Source organism: Augochlora pura, chromosome 3 (genome assembly GCF_028453695.1).
Source record: "Augochlora pura isolate Apur16 chromosome 3, APUR_v2.2.1, whole genome shotgun sequence".
Taxonomy (NCBI): Eukaryota; Metazoa; Arthropoda; class Insecta; order Hymenoptera; family Halictidae; genus Augochlora; species Augochlora pura.
In genome coordinates, this window is record NC_135774.1 from 14,383,129 (window position 1) to 14,403,551 (window position 20,423).

At 44.0% G+C, this 20,423-nt stretch overlaps 5 protein-coding genes and 1 long non-coding RNA gene across 9 annotated transcripts; 3 read left to right on the top strand and 3 right to left on the bottom strand.

Annotated features, from left to right (window-relative positions):
- Positions 1 to 2,535: 2,535 nt before the first annotated feature.
- LOC144478753 (immediate early response 3-interacting protein 1) lies at positions 2,536 to 3,208 on the bottom strand. Its single transcript, XM_078196956.1, has 3 exons — positions 3,063 to 3,208; positions 2,776 to 2,877; positions 2,536 to 2,700 (listed from the first exon to the last, which is right to left on the bottom strand). The coding sequence occupies exons 1-3, from the start codon at positions 3,151 to 3,153 to the stop codon at positions 2,645 to 2,647; spliced, it is 249 nt and encodes an 82-aa protein (XP_078053082.1). The 5' UTR covers positions 3,154 to 3,208; the 3' UTR covers positions 2,536 to 2,644.
- Positions 3,209 to 3,539: 331 nt separating this feature from the next.
- On the top strand, positions 3,540 to 6,018 carry LOC144478749 (uncharacterized). The gene is made up of 6 exons (XM_078196949.1): positions 3,540 to 3,674; positions 3,738 to 3,907; positions 3,983 to 4,231; positions 4,294 to 4,454; positions 4,552 to 4,641; positions 4,712 to 6,018. The coding sequence occupies exons 1-6, from the start codon at positions 3,553 to 3,555 to the stop codon at positions 5,777 to 5,779; spliced, it is 1,860 nt and encodes a 619-aa protein (XP_078053075.1). The 5' UTR covers positions 3,540 to 3,552; the 3' UTR covers positions 5,780 to 6,018.
- On the bottom strand, positions 5,394 to 6,173 carry LOC144478754 (uncharacterized). The gene is made up of 3 exons (XR_013495404.1): positions 6,039 to 6,173; positions 5,898 to 5,950; positions 5,394 to 5,602 (listed from the first exon to the last, which is right to left on the bottom strand). It is a non-coding gene; the product is annotated as an uncharacterized LOC144478754 (long non-coding RNA).
- Nfs1 (Nfs1 cysteine desulfurase) lies at positions 5,951 to 8,838 on the top strand. Of its 2 annotated transcripts, none has more exons than XM_078196950.1 (11): positions 5,951 to 6,064; positions 6,402 to 6,514; positions 6,595 to 6,674; positions 6,749 to 6,865; positions 6,943 to 7,080; positions 7,152 to 7,357; positions 7,431 to 7,552; positions 7,628 to 7,785; positions 7,855 to 8,126; positions 8,327 to 8,416; positions 8,622 to 8,838. In XM_078196950.1, exons 2-11 carry the CDS (start codon positions 6,409 to 6,411, stop codon positions 8,683 to 8,685), a joined length of 1,353 nt encoding a protein of 450 aa, XP_078053076.1. In that variant the 5' UTR covers positions 5,951 to 6,064; positions 6,402 to 6,408; the 3' UTR covers positions 8,686 to 8,838. The 2 variants fall into 2 exon arrangements, with proteins under 2 accessions (XP_078053076.1, XP_078053078.1); XM_078196952.1 differs by lacking the exon at positions 5,951 to 6,064 and adding an exon at positions 6,126 to 6,287.
- Rabx6 (RAS oncogene family member RabX6) lies at positions 8,462 to 10,399 on the bottom strand. Of its 3 annotated transcripts, none has more exons than XR_013495403.1 (4): positions 9,722 to 10,392; positions 9,324 to 9,568; positions 8,843 to 9,262; positions 8,462 to 8,717 (listed from the first exon to the last, which is right to left on the bottom strand). XR_013495403.1 is itself a non-coding variant. In XM_078196954.1 (4 exons), the coding sequence occupies exons 1-3, from the start codon at positions 9,899 to 9,901 to the stop codon at positions 9,064 to 9,066; spliced, it is 624 nt and encodes a 207-aa protein (XP_078053080.1). In that variant the 5' UTR covers positions 9,902 to 10,399; the 3' UTR covers positions 8,462 to 8,717; positions 9,061 to 9,063. The 3 variants fall into 3 exon arrangements, 2 of the variants coding, with proteins under 2 accessions (XP_078053080.1, XP_078053079.1); XM_078196954.1 differs by having other exon boundaries at positions 9,061 to 9,262; positions 9,722 to 10,399; XM_078196953.1 differs by having other exon boundaries at positions 8,462 to 9,262.
- Positions 10,400 to 11,351: 952 nt separating this feature from the next.
- Positions 11,352 to 14,311, top strand: Csn8 (COP9 signalosome subunit 8). The gene is made up of 4 exons (XM_078196955.1): positions 11,352 to 11,773; positions 11,892 to 11,962; positions 12,854 to 13,032; positions 13,593 to 14,311. Exons 1-4 carry the CDS (start codon positions 11,717 to 11,719, stop codon positions 13,844 to 13,846), a joined length of 561 nt encoding a protein of 186 aa, XP_078053081.1. The 5' UTR covers positions 11,352 to 11,716; the 3' UTR covers positions 13,847 to 14,311.
- Positions 14,312 to 20,423: the final 6,112 nt, after the last annotated feature.

Here is a 20,423-nt window from a genome sequence, read left to right on the forward strand (position 1 = left end):
CAATGGCCCCCGGTTGGCTCCTCGAGAGCCGGCTCCGCACTTTCGCTAATCCCGTTTCCGCGGGCCGCAAGCTTCTGACCGGAATAAACGCCTAACCGTTGCCTAACGTTGCCTTCGTTAACGTGGACGGATGTGTTTTTAACGAACTGCTTAGCCGTGAGCGCGAGGGAGCCCGAACCGTCTTCCATAATTATGGGACCGGTCAGTAATTAGTATACGGCGTCAATTAGATCGGCGTCTTCCGCGAGCTCTAATCATGAGATACAAGCCGCGCCACGTGGTTACGTGTCATCCTTTCACGGTTTTCGGTGAGGAAAAGGAACGCGGACCACGTCGAAACGAGGATGCTCCTACGGCCGTCGAAGAAAGTTCCGCGGACGTCCTCTTCGCCTCTCTTTCTCTAATTATATCTTCGCTATCTTTAACGATCTCTACGCTGCAAAGTGCGCCGAGGTCTTCGGTTATTTAACGACCGCGCTATCGCTTAACAACGTTGCAACACTCGTCCAACAACTCTTGAAAGCAGCCCGAACTACTTCAGCGATGTTCGGCGTTATCAGCGGTGATTGCGCGACAAAAATCACTAAGTGGAGTCCGAGACAGCGGAAAAGTAGAAACGAAATGATCGTGGAGGGAATTGATTCGCTGATAATCATAGCCAACACGGTGCGAACCGTGTACTTTCTAAGAACATGCAGTCCTTTATGATTATCCAATTACTAGCTGAATGTATTCGAACCACTGTGTACAAGTATCAAAGTAGCAGGAACTGACATGCAAACGAAGTTGTTACGGATATTCGCTGAAAGACTCGCAATCCTGTTATCAGTTAACTGCGGATCTTCAAACTACCTTCTAAAAATTAACTGGTAAATTAGATGCTAATATTTCTCCGCTTTGAATAATCACAATAAGATAAAGATCATGTAAGAACATCCTTGAATTTTTCTACGTTTTCCTGCACTTTAATAGTCGCTGACTAGTTATCATTAACAACTACGAATTCCTCATAAAGTCTGAATCCTTTCAAACTCGTAGATCCCCGAAGATCAGGATACCGGATACCCGCTTTCGAAATTCCGTTTAACCCTAATTTCTCGAATGAAGCAATCGCTCGAGTGCCGCGCGGTGGACTCGAGCCCTTCTGCGTCCTTGCGCAACCCGTCCCTGTTCCATAAAAAAATTGGAATGTTCTTTCAGGCAGGGTATTAATTGCGCGGTGACGAGGATCGAGGAGCAAGACAAACGAGAGAGGATAGCTTATGTAACGCGATAAAACTTGCGTGGAACAGTTCGGGGAATGCAGGTCGCCGTTGCAGCTGTGCAAAAAAAAAGAGAGGAAAAAAGCCCGTGCAGTTTTAAGGGGGCCAGAAATTGTGTAAATCGGACGAGCCGGTTGCACAACCGGGGGGATTCTACCTGTTCCGATCGTTGCGGCGAAGGAGATCGGCCGGAGAATGACCGCAACGTTATGATACTCCCGTTTCCATCGATGCTAACAAGCTAATTTCCTGCAAACGCGCCGAGGATTAATCGCGAGCGCGATCTTCTGGCCGGCGTCGTTTGATTTAACAATAGAAAATTACCTGCGCCGTTTCAAGCATCGCGAACACGGATGGAGTAATTTTCCATTAACCAATGGACGCTCCGACGATTTTGTTATTAAAATTCATCGGGCCGTGTCTTTTTGCACCGAGATCTGCTCGCGACCGAATCAAAATCGTCGAACAACAATTTTTCGGGAGAAAGTAGACCATCGCTCCGGGCAATAAAATGTTGAAACGAAAGTGTCATGCGAACGCGGCGACAAACGTTAATCAACGATCTTTCCGCCGGTTGTAAAAATTCTTTTCACGCATTAGTTGAAATGGGATTGCGTGGAAGAACAGGTCTGTCGGACATTTTTACGATGCAGAAAGAAGCGAAGTGTCGCGGAACTGATTTGAAAAAAAAGATGTTGTTTCGGGGAGAAAATGCTTGCGCAGAATGCAGATGCATCGCGGTTTGGCGCGTTCATCGATTACACGGAGATGCGTCTACCCTGAGAAAGCGAGGAAGGGGAGAAAGTTACGGGAAAATCATCGGTTTCCCGTCCGAGCGCCATTACCTCGTCCGTAAACATACAAAGAGGAAGAGAAGTTACGAGCTACACCTTGCCGCGAGATGCCGAGCATAATTTACAACACGACGGTCGTTCGATTTATGATTGAAATTGCGCCGGAGAGAACATTCGGAAGCTTAAAAGGCGACAATCCTCGACCGGAAGTCGAGTGGACGCGCGTGTATAGCTATGACGAAACGACTGACCGTTTATCAAGGGACAGAGGAAATTGTTTAATTGAGATAGGTAGAAAAATGAGACTTTCGAAATTGATTAATTACGGAAGTGGTTCGCGATGACGATAGATAAGACGGGAAAATGAAAGACCAAGGATAGCAGATATTGAAGAATATTTTTCATAGAACAGGCTTGATGGAACCAAGAGGAAATCAGTGAGGAACGATTTCTGTTTGTTAATAAATCGTATACTCTCGTTTTCTTGGAAAGATAAAAATAATGGAATTTAATAGCCAGTTATGTACATCATCAAAACATGTAGTTTTGGCTTCTCACAGCTCCCAGTTCCTTTATTTACACCAACAATCATCCCAGTACCAATTTCATAATTATTACTACGATATTTAAAAATATTAATGGCACTGAAAAAGAAAAGGTTGATTAACGAACACAGCAGTGAATAGCATAAATAAAATATTAAAAATAGTTTAACTTACCCTTTGCTACTGTTCTTATGGACCTAACTAGGTTTGTCAATTGTGCTTTCATGGTAGGTCTCTCCCCAAATCCTTGAACACTCTGCCACGATATCCAGCCAACTGAAATATTTCAATATCAATTTTATAGCTTTATTATATCAAAATTAAATGACTGGCATAAAGCCAACAAAACAAAGCAATATAACCTATGGCTACTATAATTCCAGTGCCATCACAAAACCTTTTTGAGATAAATTTATTTCTTAACTAAGAAAAATTAAATGAGGCTTTTTAAAGAGATGCACCTTTGGCGAGGAACCTCTCCTCGTTCAAAACGCAAATTGCGTTCAAACAGAGCAAGGTTGCCTCGAAGAGAGTCCACAAGGTGAACGCCATTTTACAATATTAAAGTGAACGTCACTTTAACTGGATGGTAGCTCCATCTGCTTATAGGGAAACAATACTGTCATCCCTAGGCGTGGAGCAGTTCCTAGGAACAGTTAGGTATTGTAAGGTTGGGTCAATGGAAAAATCACTAGCAGCTACCAAGTTGTGTTAGGCTTTCTATCAATAATAAACAGTACACATATAAGGTTCAGTTAGGTTTTCATCAGCAATACATAGAATGATGACTATTCTACAGTATTTACATCTTTTTCCTTTTGTTTAATTTAATTTTATGTATTATTATTGTGCAATGTAGTGTGTTGTTTAGTCAGTAATTATGATATGATGTTAATATGCTAATCATCCATTGACTTCTGTACTGATAAGTGTAAAAAAGTAAACAATAAAATGGAAACAACAACTTCAGAACCGATGGAAGATAGTCCTGAGAAGATTCAGATCAGTCCCCCTGTGCAAGTAGTAAGAGTACCAGTGAAACACGCGAATCTTGGAATACGGAGTCATGCCATGTAAGCAACTAACAGCAAGAAAATAGATTACTTTCATTATATTAACAATAATTTATGTTACAGGGATATGAGTACTATGGTAGAGCTCACCTCCTTCAGTACGCTAGGCAAAATACAGCCCTTTTTAGTCACAATAACGACTACTGCAGCTTTGTTAGTAGATTTACATTGTCATTTGACAGACAAGGAAGTCTGTGGTTACCTAGGTGGACATTGGGACATTAATTCACACAGTAAGTGTAGCTAAAACATTAAACATTAGCCAAATCTGCATTTGATTGCAAGGAATTGAAAAATGTTGTTTCCAGATTTATCCATAACAACTGCCTTTCCATGTCGGTATTCTGGCAAAGACAAATCAGCTGCAGCAGCAGTTGAGTCAGAAATTGCAAGAGCTATGGAATGGAAAAGAGTAACCCTGGTTGGATGGTACCATTCTCATCCCAGGTCTCATGCTTCACCTTCATTAAGAGATGTTGATTCTCAATTAGACTATCAGATCAAAATGAAGGGACCTAGTGACAATGGATACACTCCATGTGTTGGATTAATATGCTGTAAGTATACAGTTAATTATTCTCAAAGTTGGAAGAGATGCAAAACAATTTTTTGGTTTCAGCTCCTTATAATACTGATGGAAGCTGCTACGAATCCAACTTCAATGTATTCTGGTCTTTACCACCCCCTGAAAATCGACCCCATGAGTACCCAAGACCAATGTTGTTGAGTTACACCCTGTCCCAAGAGCATTTTCTCTCTCAGGACACATTGGAAGAAATTGTAAGTATATATTCACGAAAAATACGCGCTCGAAAATATAGTCATAATTTTCACACAATTTTAACATCATGATCAAAAAATGTACTTCCCATTGTAGAGGAGATGTATAGAGTACTATAGAAGCGAAGGGGGCATCGATTTTACTGCCAATTTCAATAACAACACCACCTATCTCGAACGTTTAAGAGTAAGAATTTTTCTTAGATCGTTTTAGTAAAACCAGAATGGTTTTGATGAATCTCGATTTTTGTTCACAGTGTTCACTCGCGTCCAAATTACCAGGACGGAACCGATCGAACGGTTCCTACTGGGACGTAATCAGAGAAATGATTTGTCCCGGTTCTGAAGACGGAACGTCGCCAGAATTCCTTGCTGTGAAATTCCCGTTAGTACCAGTTTCAGAACCACTAGTTCCTTCAGTTCCGCCGGGGGTTGGGCTCAACCCCAACAACGCAGCTGTCTTCCTTACTCCCGTGAACTTTAAACCCGATAGTGCCATAATCACTCCCACGTCAAAGCCTTTTGTAATGCAGCCATCCACGTCTAGAGATAGTATTAAAAAAGACAATATTCTAGCTACAGATTCTGCGTCGATCACGCAGATAAAGGATGGTAACGCGACGGCGTCCAAACAACACATATCGCCCACAGAAGTGATGCCGAGCTTTCAGTCCGGGGAGCTAACAGTATCGGTAAAAAATACAAAATGCGATTACGATTACCCGACATCCGATTTCGCGAAATTGCCAAATCCGCTTGGGGCGGATAACGGTGTAAATAAATCGCGATTAGCGGCAACGCCTGATTTTCCTTTGGCTGACATAACGCAGCAGATATCAAAGTTCTCGGACTTGTCGAAGCTAGCTAACTTTTCCACTGCGGACTTAGCGAAGCTCTCAGGATTTTCTATCGCGGATTTCACGAGAACATCGTCCCCATCACCATCCACTTACATACGAAATATTGCCAATTTATTTGGTCCACTTGGTAAAATATCCCCTGCAAGGGACATCGAAGGCAACGAACGCAAACCGACTGATTTCGCGATGGTGGATTCCATCCAGTCGCCTTTTAAGGCGACTTCCGGTTCCTCCGAGTCTTGTAGGAACTTTCCCGAAGACTACTCCACCGATCGAAAGAAGATGGACCTGCAGAACGATAATTCTAAGTTGAATAGATCTAATGAATATCAAGGAACTGAAGATCTGTCGATTTCCAGTGTAAAGTCCGATTTCGGGGGGATGCTCGACATGACAACGTTACACAAGAAGCAACAATCCAGTGACATGGGTGATTCTCTGAATTTATGCAAGGAACGACAGTAAATTCGTCATTCGAAATCAGTATTTTGCAATTGTGATTATTTCTGTACGTTTGTATGTTCTATTGTACGTCTGAAATTAACTAGCTGTATGTATAAACGTAGGAAAGAAAGAAGCTTACGTTTAAAAACTCGTGCAACATTTCTACATGAATTAAGTTATTCTTTTGTATCTCTGGAAGAGTTCAAGCTGATCATTTTTACCCATATACCGTACTTAATAAAGATACATTTTTTAATTAATCCGATCCGACTTTCTTTACCTTCTGAACGAGCCGATCTTATGATTGTAAGTATATGTATGTGTATAACTACATAGGGACATCATTTTGTGGCAGAGTTACACAGTTGCATCATTTTATCTCATAGTTGCTAAGTATAAGAATCGTAGTACCTGCACCCGTAGCGATAGGCTATTTGCTATTCGATAGAAAATTTCTAAGAAATTTGATTCCTGTCATCAAAAAACGAAACCGTATTGCTTTGGATTCATGTCGATAATATTTAAAACCGTAAGTGGCTGTTGAAAACAAAATCAGACAGTATAGTAGTTAGGTTAACTGAGTACGGATCATGCCGATTTCCGAATCTCACGGTTGATTTAAATGCACTCGTGTTTCTGTAAGAATTAACATGTTCCGGCCGGCAAGAAGCCTATTAACGACATTAAATCGTGTCAAAGAATGTCGAGCAGTGCATACTAGTTTACAAAATTTAACGGACATTGTAGAATATGAATGTAAGTATTGCACACAGTGGTGTTATGTGATACAATTGATATTTTACTAATTTTTACACGCACGTTGCTTCCAATTACAGCTGTTATTACCGATGAATATAAAAGAGGTCCTGCAGAGGGTAGATCCCTTTATTTGGATGCTCAAGCAACTACCCCAATGGTATGTAAACCCTAACAAATTAATTTATTGAGCTTTAAAATGGAAATGTAACATATTCTATAATTTATTTGTAGGATCCACGTGTATTGGATAAAATGATGCCTTATTTAACTACATATTATGGAAATCCTCATTCTAGAACACATATGTATGGTTGGGAAAGTGAAGCAGCAACAGAGCTTGCACGCAGTGTTAGTATCATTTACCCTTCTATGTTCTACAGTTGTTGCATATTCTGAAATGTATTAATTTTCTATTATATCAACAGCAAGTAGCAGATATAATAGGTGCTGACAAAAAGGAAATAATATTCACATCAGGGGCAACAGAATGCAACAACATAGCTGTCAAGGGGGTGGCAAAGTTCTACAAAGCTAAAAAGAATCATATTGTGACAACCCAGACAGTATGTTAGAAAAATTCAAATAATTATAATTTGTGTATTCATGTAGTTACTAAAATGATTTATTTATACAGGAGCACAAATGTGTATTAGATTCCTGTAGAGCTTTGCAAGCAGAAGGCTTTAAAGTAACTTATTTACCAGTAAAGCCTAATGGTCTTATTGACCTCAATGAATTAGAAGCAGCAATCACACGTGAAACCTCTCTAGTCTCTGTAATGATGGTAAATAATGAGATTGGTGTGAAGCAACCAGTTGCAGAGATTGGTGCTATTTGTAGGTAAGCTGACGCATGATCTACTTTATTTCCCTAATTACCCTGATCTCTTATAGGCACTGATTCTATTTTACAGAAAGAAGAAAGTATTTTTTCATACAGACGCAGCTCAAGCGATCGGGAAAATTCCAATCGATGTTAATCTGATGAATATCGATCTAATGTCTATCAGTGGACATAAAATATATGGCCCTAAAGGTACCAGTTAGCCTTAATTAATTTAATTAAAACATATAATATTACTTGTACGATTTTAATATTTTTAATTCAAAGGAGTTGGAGCCCTATATGTGAGAAGAAGGCCAAGGGTTCGTGTGGAACCTATGCAAAGTGGAGGTGGTCAAGAAAGAGGAATGAGGAGCGGTACTGTTCCTGCACCTTTAGCTGTAGGCTTGGGTGCAGCTTGTGAATTAGCAAAGATGGAAATGGAGGTAAATTTAATTCAATAGGCATCGTATACAGCATGGTTCGATGGATTCGATATTTTCTATATTTTCCAGTACGATCACAAATATATCTCAATGCTCTCAAAACACTTAATTAAAAAAATAATGTCGAATTTGCCACACGTTATACGTAACGGGGACGAAAACGAGTGGTACCCTGGCTGCGTCAATTTATCCTTCGCCTATGTGGAAGGTGAATCTCTATTAATGGCATTGAAGGACGTGGCTTTGAGCAGTGGTTCTGCTTGTACCAGCGCTAGTTTGGAACCCAGTTATGTACTTAGAGCAATAGGAGCATCGGAAGATCTGGCACATTCCAGTATAAGGTAAGTTACATTTACCATGCATTATTAATTAATATCTACAGCCTTTTACCCCCTACAATCACATTTCGGCGTTCAGTATTTCCTCCGTAAAGCTACTAAGATTTTGGATAGCTTCTACTCAACTTTTAGGGATGGGCGGTAAGGAGGAAATACTGTGCAATTTCCTGTAGCATTGTAGCTAATTGTTTAAATTCACGCAGATTTGGTATCGGCCGTTTCACGACGATGGAAGAGATCGATTTCACCGCAGAGAATACTATTCGGCATGTTAAGAGACTTCGGGCAATGAGGTACGGCTGACTAAGTTATGATATAAATATTTATTGAAAGCAGGATTATCTTATTTCATTTATGTATATTTGGCCGCGGTAAATAGTACGATTATAGTAAACGGAGGGAACAAATTCAATCTCGGACGTTTTTGATGATTCGTTATAAAATATTCGTGTTATACATCAAGCGTTGTACTTAAAACGATAATGCTTTCCTTTGCAGTCCATTGTGGGAAATGGTTGAAGAGGGAATCGATCTTAAAACGATCAAGTGGACTCAGCACTAGCGGCTTTCGTTCATTCATTTTCCCTGGACTATCTAATGGCAAAGATAGTGTGGATTAAGTATACAATAATGCAGACCTTATGTCACAGAAATAGAGCGCGCCTAGTTAAGTAAAATACTTCTGAATGTGTAATAAATTTTTATTTAAAATCCATTACCTCTGGAAAGTCTAGTGTTTCTCGTAAATATGTATAAATTTTCGTATTGATATTCCCACGCTATCCTCACTCTCATGATACTTTTCCTCATAGAAAAGTGATTCTTAACCATTACTTGATAAAAAAAAGATACCCTTACTTCAACACACTTTAATGCCACGTGTGTCGAGCTCGTCAAGTTATAAAAACGTCGTTGTCAAACATCTTTGAATGCTTACTGCTTAACATAAGCAAGACGGATCTGCAGCTTCATCCATGTAGGAGATCTTGAATCTGTCTTTGTCCATTTCATGCAATTCCATACGTGATCTGTTTGCCTCAACCAAATGTTGGACTATGTCTTCAAACATTTCATTTATCCCTTCCCCAGTTTTACACGATGTTTTATATATACCCGATATCAAGTTGTGACATTGCTCACTATAAGAAACAGTGCATTACTGGTTACTGTGAAACATTTTATAGTATCCACTAGAATTACCAGAATTGCTCCATTTCAGCATCTGTAACTTGCGGTGCCACAGTTTCCAGATCGCTTTTATTCCCACAAAGAAATATCTTTGCATTCTCAGCATATGTTACAATATCCAACAGATGTTGAGATAAAAGGTGAAAAGATGTGGAGTTGTCTAATGCGAACACTAATATAGCAGCCTCTGCAAATTTGTAGTAGCTAGATGTTACTGATGCAACCCTTTCCATACCACCTGTATCCCATAATTGCAACTGAAATATTAAACGATTATTACTAAATAGATGTATAACGTTCACATTGCGTGTCTTCCACCCACGACTGGTCTATATATGCATAGGAATACCATCCATTAAAGTAACTTCAAGGACTGTAAACATATATATATGTCTACATAGATACGTTACCCGAATTCGTCTGTCTTCAACGAGATACTCTTTGTCTATATTATCGAGCCCAAGAGTAGATTTTCTATCGCTGCTTGTGACAAAAGTATTATTCGCAAATCGCCTAAATATAGACGTCTTCCCGACACCATATTCCCCGCACAGAATGACTTTCTGCTCAGTTACTTTAACCGTAGCCATGATTGGCTTATATCACTTTGCCGGTTGTATAGAGATACGATCGCAACATCAGTAATAACAATTAATCATGCATGTAGAAATAATTATTCGCTACAATAGCCGTCTTATTTTACATTGTCACAGATACAGTCACGATGACAGTCGTGAAAATAGAAATATTACACCAGCAACGGATTATAAAGCGCTTTACATACCATAAGAACACCTATTCACATCGATAAAGTAAGACACCTTCGTTTACCCGAGGTACATTATTTATAACAAAAATGTACAAATAAATGCATCTTATCACCGCTGCTTAGCCGACCGCAATTCATTCGTTGAAGCGCTGTACATCTTTAGCAATATTTTTCGCATGATTCCTTATACGGTAATGAGTCCTATTTGTGCACACATTCAGGTCGCAGCTTGATCCGTTAGCAAGAGTTCATGCAGAAATTTTCTTCGCTCTGATTGGTTGGCAATTTATTGATGAGATAGTGGTGCCCTCACAGTCAATGAAAAAGAGAGAAAACAGAGAGTAAGCAAGAGAGCATGAAATCAGCAGAACTACATATGAAACAAGTTACACCGATGAACGATGTAGTTTGTCTCATTCTACCGTGCTTGCGATCTTACTCTTTTCGCGCATCTATACGATTGACGCGCCATGAGAGTACAATTTCTATGTAATACTAACGAACGACCGCCGATCGACGACAAATTCTTCAATACGCAAATTTATTACAGCGGATATGAAATCGAAATTCTATCGGTAATAAATTTATTATATCTTACTTTTTAATATTTGAAACGAAACTTATGTTCTATGCATTCCTTTTACTAATATATTTAAATCATTGTTAGGCATATGTACGTACATCTAGATGTAATACTCTTCGATTTTCGAGTACTTTTCGAGATACCCCTAGAATTATGCCATTAGATGAAAAACTAACCTGCGCAAATACTGAAATTGATCGGACAACGGAAAAACGTAACGCATCGAATTTGAAAGTTTCTTAATTTATTAATCATTTTTCGCCGCTATAATCTAACGCCACAATACATTTCTAAGGCATATATTTACCTCAAAATACATAGAACAGCTTTCGCAAATGCAAAGGACGCAACAGATTTCATTTATTTAAAAGTTCCGTTACGAATAGAATTTCACATCGCGTACTTCAGGTGGCGCATCATTCGAATGAATGCGCAGAAGTGAGAGCGCAAGTGCGGCAAAGTAAGAGAAAAGTTACGTTTTCCATCCATGTGCACAACCTCACATAGAAGTGATAGGTATTGTTCTATTTCTCTCCATTGTAACTCGTTGTCTTACTACGGAATTTGTGCGAAGCTGGATGCGCAGCAAAGTGGTGGGGATGTGCGTGCTAGCTTAGGGAGCACGGAAAGTGTGCTGGAGTAGAACCTATTATTATAGTGGTTTCGATCTATTGAACTGAACGAAAATTTCAAATTTTTCAAATTCGTAGGATGTTTTAAGTTGCTTGCAAATCTGATGAATCGTCGAACACTTAACAAATTCTAAGTAACCAAGTCCGTTGACGTGTGACTATTTCTAAGAGTAGCTAACGATTTAATTTAAAAAATGTGCGTGATTGATTGATCTTCCCATGAGACGAATTTGAAATGGTCCACCCGGTGGCGCCACCTACAACCTCCACAATCGGAGGGTCCGTACGATGTTTGTACTCTCCTTAGTCTTCAGCTGTTTAGATTTCTCGTTTGACGTTCGTTATTTCAATGTTGGTGCGTATTGAGAACGGAGCCATTTCCGAGTCGTTTTTATCGCCGAAGAAATAACGAAATCCCGTCATGGTATTGAACGACGTGGATACATTTTGTCGCGAGCTAGAGAAAGCCGAATTGGAGGTATGTCGTTCGAGCAGGCGTTTGTAGAGGTTATGCCGACATTCGCGAATGCATTTCTTTTTTTTTAAATGACCGACTGACAACTTAAGACACGATTACTTACATATATATTTTACAGGCGCCCAGTGGAATTACTACAGCGAAGACGTACGCTCAATTGTTAGCAGTTTATCTTTACCAGAACGATTTGTAAGTCTCGCATGTTTAACCTGTTTGATTTTTTCCTACGCTGTACATGCATCATTAAATAATCTAAAAATAATCAATACACGATTGCGAAATCGTGATATCCTTTCTTTATACTATTTGTGCGAGAAAATACCAGAAAGAACTATTTGTGTATATGGTACCGGCGCCATCTGTAACTCCAAAACTGGTGTTGCAGAAATTCTTTAATATTATATGATACAGATAAATATTTAGATGTTTCGAACGCCGATTATTCGTTACATAATTCAATATATTTATTACTATAGTCAATACAACTTAAAAATCATTCGATGTGCCGTTTTCCGAGCGCGATATGAATGGCGCGAAATTTGAATCGACTCCCGTTCGTCACTTATTTATAATAATTGATTTCATGGATTAGATCGCGGGTTTCTCTCGTTACTGACGGCTAAACTGATTTTCCACTCTAGATCCTCTATCTGTTACGTCAGGCCGATGATTTACAGTTGTTTTGCATGCTGCTTTTTATCGCGTTTACGTATAACCTGTACGCCACGTGATTTACTGCAAGCTCCACCGGTCACGCCATTATATTTATTACGCGGGCACACGTTTTATAGCTCTATTTATTGTTAATTAACGACGATGCTATACATCCGGTTTTATGGATATAACGTTCCTTATTTGTCTCGTTCTTCCCGCGTCCTCTAAGGGATCCGTTCGGGTAATCTACACCCTCGGATCGATCGTTCCTGTTTTTCCTCTCGATCCTTCGTTATAACTTGTTCCTACAGATACTTCATTATAACTTTCTTCCTTAGTTATAGAACCTTCGACCTAACTCCGTTTGGTTTCGTTTTCGAAGTAGAGGGTAATTTATTTAATCGAAAAATCCATTGCTATTGTTAGATGTAACGCTAAGTACCTATGGAAGCGGATACCTGCCGACGTGAAAACGGAAAACACAGAACTGAAGCAGATTTGGATCGTGGGCCAATGTATGTGGCAACGGAACTGGGCTGCTATTCACGCTGCCCTAAACGCCGAATGGAGCACAGACGTTGGGAACATTATGAACGCACTCAAAGGTATAACCCCTAGAAGCAAAGGTCATCTCCCAAACCGTATGGTTTAGTCCTCAAACTTACCAGCTACTGGATAAATTAGGATACTCCATCAAAAGAGAATAAGATCAAGTATATTTTGTACGCGTTACGATTCGATTCTACACTTAGAAGATAAGAGAATTCAATGTCGGAAAAGTGACGAAGAGTTGGACTTTGCGCGAATGAACAAAAGATAATGAAGCACTGTTTTAATCATCGGCGTGTGTCGTTATTAAAAAATGTAAGTACAGATAAATCGGCGACTTTTTGCCGACCTAATCGAGTTTATCGTGCTCAGTGGCACGGGGCCAACTCTGTTCACTTTGAGAAACGGAGAAGTATCGCGTAGACATGCGATTCTTCGCTAAGTTTGAAGAGGATTTAAATCACTTAACGGATCGCTTTGATTTCTGTTGCTAGCTAATGCGTCTAGGGTAGTATTTGAAGAGTCCGAGAAAGCTCTCGAAGACAGGGTCTTACTGGACCCGGCACGTATCTTCGAGGGTCGAATCGCATGTTCATCGATCGGTATACATTTTCAGATAACGTTCGTGAGAGGGCGGTAAATTTAGTGTCCAAGGCGTACTCGTCGGTGGGTTTGAATGTGTTCGCTATGATGACTGGCCTGGCAGAAGAGGAAGCGCGGCGGGCGGCTATCGAAAGAGGTTGGACCATCGATGGAACGATGGTGCAGCCGCGTAAGATTGAGACTGAAGAGTGCATCCTCGACAACGAGGACCTTATCGAAGACCAGATGCGCAAGCTCACGCAATTCGTCTCCTACTTGGAGAACTGAACGAGCCCCGGTGCCCCGCGGGCCCCGTCGATGACGAAGCACACCCATCACGAAGACTCGATCCGACAGTACTTTAAACTTAGTTTTACCTCGTAATCGTATTATATAAAGGAGGAAGTGTGCCTCAAAGGAAGCACCTGTGTCCCTACCCTAAGTATACCTCTCGGTCTACCTACGCGTTCTGCCCGTTCGATCGGAAGAATCATTCTCGATGAAGCAAGCGCGGAGTCAACAACTCGATTAATCAATAATCGACTCGCCGCGTGCGAGAGAAGGCGGACTGGCATTTTCTAGAAGGGACACCTTCCACAGGAGGGAAATCCATCATCGACAGAGGTTACGAGATTCTAACGACGTGCATTTGATTTATCGGTGTTCATCACACAGCATCAACCCGCTGGAACGAATTATTCTATTGTACAAAAATAATAATTATGGACGCGATGGCTACCGTCCTAACACAACCACCGGAAATCTTTCTTTCAATGAGCACCGTACAGCCTCGACTCTGATCCCCCATTATCACTCGGATCCCGTCGATCACCATTCCAAAAGCAACCACTCGACCCGCGTTCGAAGCCGCGAAATTACCGATCCGATTGCGCAATCGTCAGCACCGGGAGATAAAGTCGCGGTAGCAACGGGGAAACGGGTGATCTCGAAACGAGTGGCTCCGATCGCGCGTGAAAGCAACCGGCGGGCGCCTCCGTCTCTCTCTCTCTCTCTCGGGCAGCAGGCCTGAAAAAATCGGCGCGAGGAGATTCTGCCTTGAGCATTGCGTCACGCAAATCGAATCCTCGCGGGTCAGAAAAATCGCGGACAGCCAGGTATGCCCCGGCAGCCCCGGTGTGTTCGCTCTCCGCAGGCCGTGTCGGCGGTGGCCCCCGCCGACATGCCTGCTGCCGAGTAATTCTCTATGAAATCGATTCTGACCGTCCCGCATTGTAAACGCTGAATATGCACAATCGCGGCCCCGATTGTGTAACGCCTAGATATTCTCAAAGAAATCGTTTCCACCGGTCGGCAGGTAGCTGGTGTGCACCCACCGTCGTTGGTGTCGGTTGCTCTTTTTTGGCTCCACTACACTCTAGAAAGTTGTTGCACCGGTACCACCAATCCTACACGCTACCCGCGTTTCATATTTTACGTGTGTAACGACGCGATCGCCGTTTCCGCGTAAATCCCCGTCGATCTTAAAACCGATCTCTCGTTTTCGTCGGAATCGAGGTCCCGGATGGATCCACCAAATTTTTATGAAGCGCGCGACGTATCGAACAATTTATTCGGAAATGACTGCCGCGGAGTGGAAATAACCGCGACCCGATCGGCCATAATCGGATACCGGAACATTCGTCAATGCACCGTCGCGGAAACGTGGGAATGAATGAAAAGAAAAGCCTCGGACGTAACTGGAAGGCGTTCCCACGCGTTCGTGCCACATCAAAGCGCCTATCCTATCCTGGCCGGCTGCTTTATATCAAGAACGTGCGATCGGCGCAATAATCGGTATCGAAAAAGGCGTCCGGTCAGCGGGGGGTTGCAAAGTGGGTAGAATGTAGCCTAGGATAAGGATGACGGTGCCGGGCTTCGTGGTACGTGCTAGAGGCTCGTTGCCACGGTGTGCTCTCTGTTCCACTGTGCCTTTGAATAATGCAGATTCATCGTCGTTCCAACGAGCGATGATTGCATCGCGATATCACGCCGTTTCTTCTTCTTCTCGATCCTTTTTTTCCTCAACTCAATCTCTTACTCTCTCTTTCTCTCTCCTTCGCTCTTCCTCGACCCGTCGTTGCCCCAATAGGCGGAAAGCACGATCGTCGAGGTAGAGGGTGAACCATTCCGAAGAGTATCATCACGAATCGCTCAGGATCTTTCCCTGTTCAATAGTACAACAGGGGATATCTCGTTAGCAGGTGGCATCCACGCTTATCCGAGCTTTGTTGAAATTGATTTGCAACTAGCCGTCCCTTGCGGTTATTTGGAAAGCGATTTGAGGATGTCGAAGATGCTAATGGAGCGCTATTCATCCTCGTTAATTGATTCTGAATTAAGTATATTGAATGATGAAGCCAAGAATGAACTTCTACAGCATTCTCTTGAAGCTAGAGGCTCTTTGATCGTGCGATTGTTGGGAAGGTGGTGTTGACGATGTTGAAGACATTAACCTTTTAAGATCTTATGTCGAGTCAGACTCGACATTGACTTTTACACAAAATACTGATATTCTCAATTATTATATTAATTACTGGTGACACAATTACTTCGCATGCAATGACATCTGTAGAATTTTATAATTGTTTTAAACAAGTTTTAGAAGCTATGAGAATATGGTTGAATTATACGATAGACAAAATTTTAAAAAGAAGCTCTGACAATTCTTCGGCTGTTCCTAGCATCGTCTTCACAGATCACAACGGTTCAGAAACCTGAAAGAACAAAGCCGATAGTCAGCATCGCCGGGTCTACCGTACAATTGCCGGCTGTCGGAAACCGAAGGGTACACCGATCATGTCGAAATTCGGCAGGGTGATTCGCATTCCCGTCGAGATGAATCCTCTCGTCAGCTTTCATCGCGAGTGGAATTGGAAACGCGTTTTCAGGTAACTCGGTGGGCTCTAGAGAGGTAGGGTACCGTCGGGTATTACTAAAGACGAGTACTAGTTTACAACATAAAACGCGAAGGTGAGAGGCAAGAGGAAAGATGCCGGGTTACCAGTTACCTTAGCTGACCTCCCCTCGTAAGAGTACGCGCCGGTGACTCGCGTCTTCTTTCCCGAGAGCGTTAGCTGCGCCGCGGCCTGTTGCGGTGACCTTTGCACGTCGCGGAAAACGCCGATGCTCCGTGAGGAGCCGAGCGAGTGGCACGAATCGAACCGCGGCTGGTCGATTTCGAAAGTCTCTCCTCTCCGCGGCGGAAGACCCCGAGGGGTGTGGGACGCCGGGGACGAGGAGGATGATGATGATAATGATGAAGAACAACTGGAAGGCCGATGGGGAGAACACGTTCCCCTTCGTTTAGCCGTGTACGGTGGAGGCGTCGCTTGTACCGCGGGTACCCTTCGACGGAAACAAGGGTTGTCGAGTCACAAATCATGCCCGAACGACTCCTCTCGCCGAATCAAGCGGAAAATACGGCCGGCCGAGGGTAGTCATGCGTCACGCTCGCGAATATTTAACATGTTTTTCACCTGGAACACGATTACGGGAACTTGACGGACAGGTGTCTCGTTACCAGTTTAGCCGCGATGGAGACGTTTTCGACCGATATTAGCGCGAAACATTCGTAAATCGGGACTTGTAAATGATTGAGCGGAAATTGGAGCCGAGTTACACGATTTCGGCGATCGTTCCGTCGGAACAGTGAAATCAGCAGCTACGACAATATTTCACCGCGCTGAATCATCCAGGATTGCACAACAGATCCACCCAGCGGTTTCAACGATCTGCTGGATTCATTCTATTTCCTGCTCGTCTTTTAATCTCTCTCTCAGAAGTCTCGATCGTTCGTCTCTCTTCCACTTGGCACACCGGCAGCGCGAAAAACCGGGGATTAGCCTAGCTCGAATTAAAAACCGCTCGAACAGACGGACTGGAACAATGAGCTCGGCCGGGCCAGTCTCTGCGGGGGTTGTACCGTTAAGAGAATCACGACGTGTCTGCGCCGCGGTCCGAGCAGATGGAGAGAACCTCGTGGAAAAGAGAGGGAAAAGGCACAATTGAATGTTGGCGGACCCGTGGGCGGGACGCGGTTCGATTGTTTCTTTATCGCGATCATCCTCGCTCCTTCTTCTGCGACGGCAACGGCGATCTCACCACCGAACCGCACAATCATTCGTCTGCTCGCGCCGCGATTTCTATATCGTTGTCCTGTATCATTGTCCTTGTTGCGTCGCGCGACAAGACCCCGTCCCCGAAGCGTCGCCTCGTGTCGGTCGGTTCGCGCTGCACCGCGCGGCGTGCGGCATAGTGCACCGCGGCGGTGCAGCCCGAGCGTTAGGTGGGTGCGCTCAGAATGCACCTTCTCCGCGGCATTCCACGCGGAAAGAAAACCGATCGTTACCTTTGCACAATTGCATCTTGCGGAACGTAACGGTGATCGGCCGGGGGATCATCGATTCGTCTCGATCCAAACACCCCCGCAAATCTTCCAGCCGCGCTGGCATTTGTTCGGTCGGATCCGTGAGAACCGAAATTTTGAGGACCTACTTCGGCAGGTGATCACCGCAGGTGTGCCGTCGTCGAGGATTATTGTTAGATTTATTCGGTTAAATTTGGCCCCATGACCCAGAAATCGACTCGACTTCGCTACACACGTTCTTCACTATTCTACACCTCTTGCACCCTGATCGATCCCAAGCCAACCTATTCCGATTCATCCCACCTAGGTACCACCGCACATTCTTCGCTCCTTTCCCATAGCCTCCTTTTTTAATTTTGTCTACATTTCGCCGATCATTCGGGCCGATTGCAGCCACGCGTTCCACCCTCGAAGAGCATAATAAGTTCGACAAACGATAGCCTCGTAGTTCGCGCAAGGCGTCCGACTTTCGCGGCCGGTTCCTTTGTCCTGAGAATGTCCGATCGAAGTATTCCCAACGCTGAAATCTAATACGCAACAATGCTTTCCCGCGGCCGGCATTCGTACCCTTCATCGTTCCGGCCGCGATTACGGCCGATCAGCGATAATCGAATTACCGTGGCTGCGAAATATTCTAAATAAGGCACTTGTTTTCGAGCTCGGTTACCCGGGCTCACGGTTTTGCGTAACAGGGCCGAGGGGGGAGAACCGAGAGAGAGAGAGAGAGAGAACCGGCCGAACTCGGCAAAACACCGGTGCAGAATTTAGCCCGCGTTAACGAGTCATGGATCCGGCGACGTGGAGGGATTGGCCGTGACGCGGTTTCCGTGACAAATACGCGGATAAGGTTCCACACGGCAACCCGATTGACACGATAACCCCGCGGTCGCGTTTGCAACAATGTCGGTTCGTGACTCACTCGAGGAAAGTGGAATCCTCGGTACCTCGCTAACTGCAACATCCCCCGGCAATGTGCACGGTGGAGAAGGACCTACCACCAGAGGCCGGGAACATCGAGAAGCATATCAGCCTTGGAAATGTAGGGTCCAAAGGATTTGCATCGGCATCTTCGACATCATCAGCGAGATCCTCAAGAATTTCGACAAAAGTGTAGAGAGCACGATGTCGAAACACGGTTGTAGGTGCTACCCGTTGCCTTATCTCCAAACTACTTTATAGCCTCGATTTCATTAGAATCTCTCTCTCTCTCTCTCTCTCTCTCTCTCTCTCTCTCTGCTGTGGTAGAAGATCAACACCTTTAAATACCTAGAAACGTTTCGACGCTTTCTTGTTCCTAACAATAGGATTCTCACTTTCACCTTAGGTATCATTTAATTGCGAGTCCTTTCAGATATAGAGATAGCCGAGTGAATATCGCAAGGGGTTCGTCTCGCGTGCAAGCAAGTGCAGGTGTCGTTTAAACTGTTCCCAGTCTTTCTTGGGGGATTAGCACAGTGGTCTCAAATCCCGAAAACGTGGCCGAAATACAGAGACGACACGGGACTTAATTGAAAATCATTGGCCGGTTTTCTGGGATGTGGGAGCGTCGGTGTGCGTCGGCCGGCGGGGTGTCGCGGGTCGCACGTAGCCGGTGGAAACGGTGTTGAATCCGGCTCCTAAGCTCAGCTTTTCCGAGGGTTACCGATCGTTGGCCCTGATAGCTCCCTCCCTCGGTTGCATCGGTGGCACGCCACGAGGCGGCCGCATAGCGCAGCGTGCGGCGGCCGCAGACTTCTGGGATTTCGCAAGCGGCACTCTCGCCACTCCGGAGATAAAGAGAAATACCTGAGAAGGTGCAGGTGAGGTAAGGCTCAACGAGGAGGAGGCGGCGGCGAGGGGGAGGGGAGGAGGAGGAGGATAGCTTCGCCGGGTAGATACCTAGGCTGGCACAAGCGAGTCTCGGCCCGGGGAAGAAGAGCGAGCGAGATGCCCGGAGTATCTGGCTTAGGCGAGGTGGGGCACGGGGGAACGTGGGGGGGGAGGGGAGGGGGGGACACACCGTTGAACGGGAGAGAAGGCAGAGAACGGAATATGGGATCACCTAAGGTTAGGGTTCGCGATGCTGCGCCCACGTACCTATTGTCTCTAACTTTCGTGCGCTGCGGGAAAAAGGACGCGAGTTGCCTACGGTGTATCGCGGCGCACCGCGTGTATCGTCGAGACCCCTTCTCGCCCTGGGATGCTCCGATATTCCATTTCCTTGAGTGACGGAGAGAAACAGGGACGAACAAGGATGCGTTCGGGGCACGTGAATCGAAAGTGGTGCCTCCGATCGATCCCCGATTTTTCCCTGAATTATCCTCCCAATCGAAGCACTCCCGGTCGCTCGAAATCGTGGCTGGCCTCGGCGCATCCGAGTTTATTTCGTCTCCTCGCTCCGTGTCGAACCATTCTTCAGGGGTCAAAGGATCCTCGGGATCTACTGCGGGCTTGGTGTCATTGATATTCCACTCGGTCACGAGGCGAATTATCCTCGCAGTCGAAAGACTTTTAACTACC